The 12,606-nt window shown below is 40.8% G+C and overlaps 1 protein-coding gene across 1 annotated transcript in view; it reads left to right on the top strand.

Annotated features, from left to right (window-relative positions):
* The window catches only part of ACO1 (aconitase 1), a gene marked incomplete at its 5' end in the record, with an annotated part of 70,545 nt that overhangs the window by 40,232 nt on the left and 17,707 nt on the right, over positions 1 to 12,606 (top strand). Inside the window, 8 exon segments of the mRNA NM_001133292.1 lie at positions 1,848 to 1,948; positions 3,073 to 3,189; positions 4,361 to 4,520; positions 5,823 to 5,958; positions 7,946 to 8,030; positions 8,934 to 9,090; positions 10,264 to 10,388; positions 12,263 to 12,367. Of these exon segments, the coding sequence (NP_001126764.1) occupies positions 1,848 to 1,948; positions 3,073 to 3,189; positions 4,361 to 4,520; positions 5,823 to 5,958; positions 7,946 to 8,030; positions 8,934 to 9,090; positions 10,264 to 10,388; positions 12,263 to 12,367 (986 nt within the window).

Below are 12,606 nucleotides of genomic sequence, written 5' to 3'. Positions count from 1 at the left end.
CAGAAAGACAAACAACACATGATCTCATTCATCTGTGGAATCTAAAAAAGTTGATTTCATAGAATTAGAGAGTAGAATAATGGTTACCAGAGTCTGGGGAGGGTAGTGAGTTTGCAGGAGTGGGGACTGGAAGAGGTTGGCCAATGGATACAAAGTTACAGTTAGGAAGAATAAATTCTGGTGTTCTATTATACAGCAGAGTGACTATAGAAATGAATAATGTAGGCGGGCCAGTGGTGGCTCACCCTTGTAATTCCAACACTTTGGGAGGATCGCTTGAGCCCGGCAATTCAAGACCAGTTGGGGCAACATGGCAAAACTCGTCTCTACAAAAACTACAAAAATTAGCTACTCGGGGGTGCTGAGGTGGGAGGAACACTTGAACCCAGATGGTCAAGGCTGCACTGTGCTCCAGCCTGGGCGACAAAACAACCCTGTCTCAAACAACAACAATGTAGTGTATATTTCAAGATAGCTAGAAGACTTTGAATGTTATCACTACTAAGAAATAATAAATGTTTAAAATGATGGATATGATAAACCCTGATTTGATACAATATACACATATATTGGAACATCACACTGTATTCCATAAATATGTATAATTGTCAATTATAAATAAAAAATTAATTAAAAAAAAGGGATAGTGTGCTTGGTAGAGGGATAAAAGCTGTGAGATGGATCTAGAGGGAAGGTTAGTTGGTTAGTTCCCGTAGTGCTGCAGGTGGCCATTATACTTCTTGGTAATCCAGTGCCAAATTTGTCACATCTATTAAATTGAAACAAACATATTGCTTCAGAAGAGTGTAGCCCTTTCTCATAGTAAACCCTGAGAGAGATTTCTCCTGTTCATCTTCATGAAAAGCATGGCATGGGTTGTAGTGAACAGCGGGCTCAACAACAGGTCAGGACAAATACATTAGTGAAGCTCATACAGCTGTCTTTTATGAGGTCTGTGCTGAGAGCTAATGATGTTTACAGTTCAGCTAAAACAAATAGACAAACAAAAAGTTCTGATCAGTGGTAGGATCAGCCAAAGGATCAAACCTTCTGTTTCTAACCATCAGAGAAATTGTGGACTGCATGTCCGTTGGGCATACTTCATGAGTATTATCTCCTACCCCGGGATCTTGATAAGAGTTAAATAGTAGAGGGTTCAAGGTCATATTCCTGGTGATGCAGCATCAAGAGTTAAGACTTTGAACTTTTGGGTCAAGCTCAGGTTTGGATTTTGGTTCTGCCATTTACTGGCTGTGTTACATGAGAAAGTTACTTAGTCTTCTTGAGCCGCCATTTCCTTATCCATAAATGAGAATAATAATTGTACTTGTATCATAAGACTGTGATAAAGGATTAGAGACTGAGGTAATACATTTAAAATGTTTAGGACACAGTGCCCAGAAAGTGCTCAGTAGCCAGTGGTTTCAGGTGGGATTGGGATGGGTTTTAATTTTAACAGTAATCATGTGGAATGCTGAGTCTTTGTGGCCAGTTGAAGGCAAATGCATAGGTGTGCTTTCACAATTAGCTCAGGTGTAAGATTCTCCTAATTAAAGGCTATACCCCAAAAGAGGCGGGTTATCTATAGATAGAACCAGAATCTTTTTCAGAAAACAGTCACTTTGATAGAAACAGCACATTCATTAATGGCCCCTAATAAAAAGCAGCATCAGTGGGAGAGTCAAACCATTAGCCTGGAAGCCGAAAAATCGACAGAGCTGTTGGTGTGTGTGTAAGTGCAGCGTATGTTGCATACTTACATAATTGCTAATGGAAGTATCAGTTTATAAACTTCAACCAGGAAATACTAACCTATGTTACTTGTTACTCCTTAAAATGCCTTTTAGGTCGTGATGAAGAAAAATTAAAGTACATTAAAAAATATCTTCAGGCTGTAGGAATGTTTCGAGATTTCAATGACCCTTCTCAAGACCCAGACTTCACCCAGGTATGAGAGTGCCTTCCACTGTGCATGTATTTCCTCTTCCTCAAGGCTGTGATTTTAGTGGTGTTTTTTCTTGGGGGAATGCACTAGTAGGAAATTAGTCACTGCCAAGGCATTACAAGAGAACGGAGTTTTAAAAGGTTGAAACGCCAAAAGGATAAAGAAATTGTAAACATAACAGAATAATATAACTTCTTACATTCCTACTGGCTTAATAATTGTAGGTTAAGTGTGCTCCCCTATTTGAACTACTGATTCACACCTCTTAATGTGGAAGACCACTGAAAGACTTTGCTAAAGGAATAAGAATGATACAATGGACTTTGGGGACTCAGGGGAAAGGGTGGGAGGGAGGTGAAGGATAAAAGATTACACATTTGGGTACAGTGTACACTGCTCAGGTGATGGATGCACTAAAACCTCAGAAATCACCACTAAAGAACTTATTCATGTAACCAAACACCACCTGTTCCCCAAAAATCTATTGAAATATAAAGAAAAATAAAGAGACTTCACTAGTGGAACAAGAGCTGTTTAAAGGCTAAACCATCATTATTATAGACCTAGAAAGAAGCGAAAGTACAAACATGTCATTAAACTGAATCGACATTTTTCTAGACAACAAGGTAAACTAGACCTGCGACCCATGTTTGGTTTCTTAATACATTAAGGAAAGGAAATATTCAGTTAGACTAAGGCCCATTTCCTGGTGTTGATAACGGCTGCATCCCTCCGAAATCACCTTAGAAGTGTAATGGTTTATGTATGATTTCAATAGAAAACCCACCTTCAACATAACTTAGCCATATAAAACGCCATGAGCTGCCTCCAAGGGTGGGTGAGTGGAGGACACTGGGCATCTGCAGCACCCACCCTGTTCTTTCCGAGAGGTGGCAAGGCTGCCTGCCTGTCTCCTGCTACTTAAGTGCCCATCATGATCTTGGAAAATCAATCACTTAAAAATAATTAAGAGGATTAAGAGAAACATTGGCTTCCTTGTTTTTGAATGTGGTAGTTTATTTGCTTATTTTTATGGTTGTCATGTTTTAAATTCTCTGACATGCTTTGGGTTTCCTCTTTGTGGGTATAATGTAAATTCTATAATTTCTTTTCTTTGGGGTCAACAGGTTGCGGAATTAGATTTGAAAACAGTAGTGCCTTGCTGTAGTGGACCCAAAAGGCCTCAGGACAAAGTTGCTGTGTCTGACATGAAAAAGGACTTTGAGAGCTGCCTTGGAGCCAAGGTAGGGGCCTGCGGGAAGAGGTTGAATCCTCTCAACTCTACCTCTTGCCTGGTTACTCAGTGTCCAGGCTTTCATCCCACTTGACATGAATCTTCCTGTAGCCTGAAGCTTGTGGGTGTTTATTCTCCCTTCTGAAGTCCTTAATGACTTCCTCCATTAGTCACGAGCCAAGCAGCAAGAGCCATCATAAACACAACTCAACCCACCTTTTTAAGCATGTCTGCTTTTCGCAGGACCCTCACCACACTGTTTACTCTACTCACCCAAGGTTTTCTAGCTGTTGCACCTTTGTGCATGCCCCTCCCTGCCTGAAAGTCTCTTCTCCAACTCATATTACTCTGTTCCGTGAACTCCGTAAAACTTGGTTCAGATACCAGCTACTCTGCATTGGGTTCTGAGAATCTCATAGCAGAAAGTCACCTTTCCCTTATTGGACACTTCATGGTGCTTGGTCTGAAATACTTTGATAGCATTCCATAATTCTTTAACTTACATTGTTGGTACTTTATTTGCATGTATGATTTCTGTTGCTAAACTGTACGTGTGAGAATAGGATTTGTGTCTGAATCACCTTGGGAGCCCGCAAGGTACCTAGCACAGTATCTTATATGCAGTATATTTTCAATGAACATTTCCCAAAAGAATGATTAAGATGGATTTTATCTGTGAGACACCAGTATTATGCCAAATATTCAGCTGTACTTTGTTTGCGTTGTTGAACATGATTAATCGAATCTGGTCAAAATAGCGCCTTTTTCTAAATTTCTGTAAGGTTAGAATCCATAGTCTTAATCAGTCCATATCCATTAAACTGTACAATAATGTCATTGAGTTCAATTTAGACTAACTTTAAATTTGTAGTTTTAGCATTTACGTTTTTGAGGTGGGAAGGAAGTAATTGTTACTAATTTCAGTGCAGAGTAAGACTCAGATATCATGACTGCTTTTTGTAAAGATTTAAAACGAGTAATTTTTCTGTAGCATTTCACAGTTTACTTGCAGAGATATTTATGCTTTTGTTAAGAATTGGCCTTTAAAATTATAGTTACCAAAGTATTCCTTCTTCTCAAGTGAGAACTTTTGACTATATATATGTTTTTTCCTCTAGCCAGATATATGTATATCTTATATAAATATATTCCTATATAATATACATTTTTTCTTCCTTTAGCAAGGATTTAAAGGATTCCAAATCGCTCCTGAACATCATAATGACCATAAGACCTTTATCTATGATAACACTGAATTCACCCTTGCTCATGGTTCTGTGGTCATTGCTGCCATTACTAGCTGCACAAACACCAGTAATCCGTCTGTGATGTTAGGGGCAGGTAAGTGCATTTGACTCCATCCTCGTGGTCATACATGTGTGTAGGTGGAAATAGCCCGAGACAGAGCCCAGGGCCTTGACGGAGTTGTACATGTAGTTCCCTGAACCTCATCTTTTCCAGATACAGATATTTATTGGCCCATAAATATCTACACAATAAATAGTGTCCAAAGCAAAGTTTTTAAAATAGAATGCACACTGCATAATAGTCTCTCTTGAGAATTAACACACAAAATAAGTAAAGGAAAGCAAAGGAAGCTGGATTTCTGGGAAAGCCTACATTCTTGTGTCAGACTTTGGAAGAAAAATAAAGTGTTATCACAGACTTTGTTCTCCGTGAAACCCCTGAGCAGCAGGATTCAGTTCTGACGTGAATGCTGGGAGCTGTTTCTGAATGAGGGCACAGGGCACTGGCTGATAAAACCTGGGGCCACTGACCTGTTTCGCAATTCTGGTTGAGTTGTTAATATTTACATATGCGGTTTCCCTACTATAAGGTCTCTTTAGTTTCCAAGTTTTTAGTCATCCCCAAAGCTCCTCTTATATCCATCCACAGACCAGACAGTGTCAGCAGTTCCTTTTTATGAAGCAGACATGGGCATTAGGAAAGCCTTCTTTGCCTGAGTCCGTGTATTGCCACCTAAGCTTTCCTTGTCTGGTCTGGAGCAAACCAGTCTTCTGTAGACAAGTTACCAGCTTGTCTGTGGCTTTTTGTCCTCTCATGTCCCCACCCCCACTGCTCATGTTTTTGCTACTTCTGTAATACTTCCTAAGACAGAGCGCCCAGTGTTCCAGTAGCAGTCTCTGTATCTGCCAAAGTCCAGCAGATCCTCCACTTCAAGATATATCTGAACACTCGATTTTTACTTCTTGGCTGACCGTTCCTTGCCAGCCAGCACACAGTTGATATAGTTTCAGAAAGGGCTCCTTCAATGATGATTTTCATCCAAATAAAACATAATTAGAAAGATCATTTTCCCTCTAAAAAAATTAAAAACTCATTTTGTAATATATTCCTAAATGGTTTTACATTTATCTCTTTAAAAAAAAAAAGTAAGCAAGTCTCTTTCTTCATTTCCTTGCCTAGTTTTGAGTTTCCTGCATACATCTAAATGACCGTTGGCCAGGGAGCCTTTAGATTTCTGTTTGGCAGCAGAAACAGCAGATAGTGCCAACATGAAGGGAGCATGGTCAGGTGGTGGCAGGAAATGCAGACTGAAGAAAATCAGGCTCTTTTCTGAAGTGCGCCTGGCACCTAGAGCAGGCAGCCACCCACACTGCATCTGTGTTTACCATTTCACAGGATTGTTAGCAAAGAAAGCTGTGGATGCTGGCCTGAACGTGATGCCTTACATCAAAACTAGCCTGTCTCCTGGGAGTGGCGTGGTCACCTACTACCTACAAGAAAGCGGAGTCATGCCTTATCTGTCTCAGCTTGGGTGAGGGAGAGTTCTCTTTTGCACCATTGCTTTTGTTGAATTTTATCCCTCATGTATCTTGCTGTGTCACCTTGTAACAGATGTGAGATTATCTGATGATATCTAATTGCATAGTCGTTTATCAGTTGGTAGTTAGACTTAAGCCCTTACATTCCATCTAAAGAGGGCCCTCTTGCCCTCTAGGGCACTTACCATGAATGGAGTTTTCAGGACTGGAAATTGCTTTGGGTGAGTCAGTGAATGAGTGGAGAGTGAATGTGAAGGCCTAGGACATTACCGCACACTACTGTTGACTTTATAAACACTGGACACTTAGGCTACACTAACTTCATAAAAAAAAGTTTCTTTCTTCAATAATGTAAACCGTAGCTTACTTTTATTTTACAAACTTTTAAGTTTATTGAAACTCTTGACTCTTAAAACACTTAGCTTAAAACATATTGTATAGCTGTTCCAAAATATTTTCTTTATATCTTTATTTCGTAAGTTTTTTCCTATTTTTGAAGTTTTTACTTTTTTACTTTTTAAACTTTTTTGTTAAAAACCAAGACAGGCTGGACCCAGTAGCTCACACCTGTAATATCAGTGCTTTGAGAGGCCAGGGCAAGAGGATTGCTTCAAGCCAGGAGTTTGAAACTAGCCAGGGCAACCTAGTGGGACCCCTGTTTCTACAAAAAAAAAAAAAAAAAAAGTAAAACAATTAGCCAGGCATGGTGGTGCATGCCTGTAGTCCCAGCTACTCAGGAGGCTGAGGCTGCAGGATGGCTTGAGCCCAGGAGTTTGAGGTTACAGTGAGCTATGATCACGCCACTGTACTCCAGTTTGGGTGGCAGCAAGACCCTGTCTCAAAAAAAAAAAAAAAAAAAACAAACCTAAGCGATAAACACACACTTTAGTCTAGGCCTACACAGGGTCAGGATTGTCAGTATTACTGTCTTCTACCTCCACATCTGTCCCACTGGAAGGTCTTCAGGGACAATAACATCCATGGAGCTGTCATCTCCTATGATAATAATGCCTTCTGGAATACTTCCTGAAGAACTTTCCTGAGGCTGTTTTACACTTAACTGGTTTGCTTTTTTTTTTTTTTAAATAAATAAAAAGAGTACACTCTAAAAGAACAATAAAAAGTCAGCGTGGCCGGGTGTGGTGGCTCACGCCTGTAATCCCAGCACTTTGGGAGGCCGAGGCAGGCAGATCACAAGATCGGGAGATTGAGACCATCCTGGCTAACATGGTGAAACCCCGTCTGTACTAAAAATACAAAAAAAATTAGCCGGGTGTGGTGGCGGTCGCCTGTAATCCCAGCTACTTGGGAGGCTGAGGCAGGAGAATGGCATGAACCCGGGAGGCGGAGCTTGCAGTGAGCAGAGATAGTGCCACTGCACTGCAGCCTGGGCAACAGAGCGAGACTCCATCTCAAAAAAAAAAGTCAGCGTGAGTTTCTTTATACAGCATCATCATAAACAAGAAATGCCTTGCGCTGTGACATCACGATGGCTACAACATCACTAGGTGATAGGAATTTTTCAGCTCCGTTGGGTATATGTGGTCTATTACTAACAGAAACATTGTGCAGTGCATGAATGTATTCATTGCCAAATACGCTTTCTCCAATTTCCATATTATTCCTGACTTATGACATATATTTTATTCATGTGCCTCATAAAATTCAAATCTCCTTAGGATTATACAACAATAGTAGTTAATGAAGATATTAAATGGCATATATGATTTCAACTTTTTTAAATTGTTGCTCATTCAATTTGATTCCTTTTTATAAGTTAAAAATATGAATAGTATTCTTATGTTATATATCAGAATGCTCTCAAGAATGAAACTTTTAGAAATAGCACTATGCTGAACTTAATTCATGCACTGCAATTCCTTTTTGAACAGTGGTCTCTGGAAACTGTGGCCAGCAGAAGGGCTCACTGAAAGTTATTCTTTTTTTTTTTTTTTTTTGTGCTTCTCTCTTGGTGTCTAGGTTTGACGTGGTGGGCTATGGCTGCATGACCTGCATTGGCAACAGTGGGCCTTTACCTGAACCTGTGGTAGAAGCCATCACACAGGTAATTGCAGAGGTGCCTGTAGGTCTTCAGAGCAGTTGTTTCTCTTCATGTAACGTGACAAAAATGCTGATATTTTCAAGAAGGTCCATGGAAGCAGGGGATGTGGTTTAGAGTATGATCTTTTGAGTTTAGTTAGAATTACTAGCTGGGTAACCTTGGGCAAGTTAATTAACCTATCTGTGCCTGGGTTTTCACAACTGTATATTGGAGATGATAATGGTATCTATTTTACAGAGTTGTGAGAATTAAGATGATGATAAACATAAGTCACTTAGTGCAGTGTCTGGCACTCAAGTAGGTGCTCAGTACTTGCTGGTTTTCACTACAAAGAGCTCTACAGTTGTTTGTTATAGGTATTGGGTTAGTGCAAAAGTAACTGTGATTTTTGCCATTTCAGTGATGAAGACCACAATTACTTTTGCACCAACCCAAATAATTTGAAAATTGGTTCAAAGTGAGACAAGTCTCCACACAAATGAATCTAAATTGCTTTGGCTTGATTTTTATCCCCAAAATGCTGAACCTTGAAAAATATTATTTGGTTTGCTTTGCATTAATTATAGGATCTACGTAAGTCATTGTGACTTCCTTTAACTATCAACTATTAGATCTTTCCCACCTGTTCTTGGGCCCCAGGCAGCAATAACTAGTATGTTGCCTTCTAACTACCTGATATTTTCTCATGAGCAGAAATCACTAAACATGTCTCTGCTTCCTTTGACCCAGAGTGTCTCCCATGGGGACACCCTGGTGTACCCTTCTCCCCTCTAGTGGGAGAGAACCAAGTGAAAGGGCAGCTTAAAGGACTGTATCCTTGCGATGTGGAAACTCTTGCCAATGGTCTGAGACAAGAAGCCTAGCCGGTCTCTTTTAGTGACCTGATTTTTCTCTTGCCTTACACAGGGAGACCTTGTAGCTGTTGGAGTACTATCTGGAAACAGGAATTTTGAAGGTCGAGTTCACCCCAACACCCGGGCCAATTATTTAGCCTCTCCCCCCTTAGTAATAGCATATGCAATTGCTGGAACCATCAGAATCGACTTTGAGAAAGAGCCATTGGGTAAGATTTTGTTTGTGCGGCCATAATTTTTTTCCAGTGAATTCAGAAATATTACTAGAAGAAAGTTGCTGCTTTCCTTAATAAGAAATGAAGCCTAGAGCCTCCAGGGATAAGACAAAGAAGAGAATCATTTCTTTATTCCCCAATATACAGCTAAGACTTAACTGCAGTAGTTAAAACAAGAATCTACTGAGGGTAAAGGATAACAAAAGGAAAATAGGTGCCAAAAGGAATAGACATCTTGCTATTCTGGTTTCTTCCGTAGTTCCTCCCTTTCTAGCTCTCACTTTAATGATAGGCATTGTTTTAATATATATTCTGTAGAAACATACTGCAGATATTTCAACTTCTCAGAATTCCAAAGAAATGATACATCATTTCCTTTTCCCAGATCAGCTTGCTTGCTCTGCCTGCCTCAATCTATTCTAAGCCGAATAGATAATGTGAAAACAATGCCTCTGAAATTTACTTTTAGGAAATCATAACTTTAGACGTACAGTTGATCCTCGTTATTTGTGAGTTCTATGCTTGCAGATTTGCCTAGTCACTAAAATGTATTTTAACCGCCAAATCAATATTTGTAGTATGTTCACGGTCATTCACAGATCAGCACAAAGGGATGAAAACTTTATATCACTCAACACACACGTTCTTTGCTGAGATCTGACAAGGTGTCACTCTGACTTCTTGTTTCAGCTCTCCTGCGATATATAAGGATCCCTTTCTTGGTCTACTTAGTGCCATGCTTTTTGTATTTTTGTGCTTTTTGTGGTGATTTCGCTGTTCAAAATGGTCCTTGAGCATAGTCCGGAAGTGCTTCTGGTGTTCTTAAGCACAAGCCGACTGTGATGAGCATTGTGTTTAGATAGGCTTCATTCAGAAGAGTTATAGTGCTGTTGGCTGGAAGTTCAATGTCAGTGAGTCAACAATTTCTGTTAAATAAGGTGAATAATAAACCTCACATGAAGCAAGGTTATGTATTGATTGGTGACCAGAGGCTTGCAGGAACCTAACCCTGTATTTCCTCCAGTGGCAGTGATTCCGTATCCACTCATTCAGTGTTCACATGGGCTTTACAGAACATAACTACTGAGGAGAACGAGGCTTGACTCTGTATAATCATGAAAATTGCATATTAGAAAGTTTTCTCATTAATAAACATTTTTTCCCCAGGAGTAAATGCAAGGGGACAGCAGGTATTTCTGAAAGATATCTGGCCGACTAGAGACGAGATCCAGGCAGTGGAGCGTCAGTATGTCATCCCAGGGATGTTTAAGGAAGTCTATCAGAAAATAGAGGTGAGGTCCCACACTGCCCTCCCCGCCCCAGAGGATCTAAGGGAAAGCTGCTCCCTTTGTGTCCTGTCTGCAGACCTCAAGGCTAACGGGAGTATAAACTATACAAAGTAACATTTATTTCTTCAGATAACTGGGGAGGTGGTTCTCCGTCATTTTTCTCCTGTGACTCGCATTTTTACAAACCCCACCTCCCCCAAATGTTCCCAGACTTGGACAAGTCGGTGACAGCCTAGAGAAGAAAGGCCTCAGGTTCAGCTCTCCAAAACCCCACGCCTTTCTCGGACACCCAGGGGTGTGTGTCAGCTGTGGCGAGGACCCCTGGTGGTCACTATATTGTGTCACTAAGTGGAGTCCATTGGTTGAATGCACCTCTCAATGCATTTTTGCACACTTAAAAATAAAAAAATTAAGGCCACTCAGTAGGAAGTGCCAAACTACTGAAATAAAACTTTTCATACATTTTACAAATAGGAGGAAATGTGTGGGGCTCAGCATTATATTCTGAGACTCTTGGACATTATTCTTTTCCCCGCTTTCTGCATTCAACTGACCCGAGGGCTTCTGACTGTGGCTGGTGGTTTAAATGAGAGTAGAACTGTCTAGGGGAAAGCGTGATGTGGGTGTGATGTTCACACACTGCACTCTTCACAAGGTGCTCCTTGGGAGATGGTGTTAGGGAGCTTGGCAGGCATTATGTTAAATGCATTCCTCCAAAGGCCGAGTTAATGGACCTGTGGACAGAATTCAAACCAATTTTAATGCATAGCAGCTGTCATTTGCTACCCAGTGTTTGTGTGACCTGGAAGGCCACTTCCCAAAACACTCAGAGAGTAATTTCCCCTTTGGTACAATCTGGATTATTATTTCTTAAGTTATTGATAAGCATATGCATTAGTTATCTATTGCTATGTAACAGATTACCCCAAAATATAGTGAGTTGAAACAACAGACATATATTGTCTCCCAGTTTCTGTGGGTCAAGAATCCAGGCACAGCTTCACTGTGTACTTTCACGGGGTTCCAATAAGATGTCATCTGGGGCTGCAGTCTCTGGAGGAGGGTCCACTTAGGCTCACTCATGTGGCTATTGGCAGGATCAAGTTCCTCAAGGGCTGTTGCACTGAGGTCCTCCGTTTCTCACTGGCTGTTCGCTAGAAGCCTCCCTCAGCACCTTGCTATGAGGGTCTCTTCACCACTCACACATGGTAGCTGGCTTCCATCAGAGCAAGAGAGTCAGAAGGCAGGTCTCAATAACCTTATCTAGGAGATAGTCACTAGCTTCAGCCCACACTCAACAGGAGGGGGTCAATTAAGGATGTGAATCCCAGGAGGCAGGATCCCTTCTGCCATCCTAGAAGCTGCCTGTCACGGTGCATATGTATGCTGTTGTTTGTTTTTCAGAGACCAGGTCTTGCTTTGTCACCCAGGCTGGAGTGCAGTAGTGTCATCATAGCTCACTGCCACCTCAAATTCCTGAGCTCAAGCAATCCTCCCATCTCAGCCTCTCGAGTAGCTCGGACTACAGGAACATGCCACCACACCCAGACAATTTTTTTTTTTATTTTTGTAGAGACATGGTTTTGCCATCTTGCCCAGGCTGGTCTTCAACTGCTTGGCTCAAGCCATCCTCCCACCTCAGCCTCCCTAAGTAATGGGATTAATAGATGTGAGCTACCACACCCAGCCCACAGTGTCTATGGATTTTTAAGTTACTTAGCATGACCCACTATTAGTATAAAGGAACTCTTGTATGTGGCTATTGAGAATAAAAAAATTTAGTGTATCTTTTAGCTTGAATGTATGTTTTGTGTTTGCATATTAAATTTTCTCTAGAATGGGATGTGATTAGATCTGCCTTTCTTTTCTTTTTTAAGACTGTGAATGAAAGCTGGAATGCCTTAGCAACCCCATCAGATAAGCTGTTTTTCTGGAATTCCGAATCTACATATATCAAATCACCACCATTCTTTGAAAACCTGGTATGGCTTTTTAGTTTTTAACAAAATGAATTCTTTGAAGGATTTCTTTCCTAATAATATCTACTTTATTACCCCATACTCTTGCTTTGACTACCCATTTTATTAAAACCTTTGCAAACCCAAGCAGATACTGCCAGGGAAAGTTTTGGGAGTCTGGGATATTTGGCTGCCGTGGGTCTATAGTTTCTCTATGCAGGGGTTCTGCGTGGATGTACACAGCCACCCTGGTAATCACCCAG

This window comes from Pongo abelii, chromosome 13 (assembly GCF_028885655.2).
Source record: "Pongo abelii isolate AG06213 chromosome 13, NHGRI_mPonAbe1-v2.0_pri, whole genome shotgun sequence".
In the NCBI taxonomy this organism is placed as follows: Eukaryota; Metazoa; Chordata; class Mammalia; order Primates; family Hominidae; genus Pongo; species Pongo abelii.
This window is presented reverse-complemented; position numbering and strand designations above follow the sequence as displayed.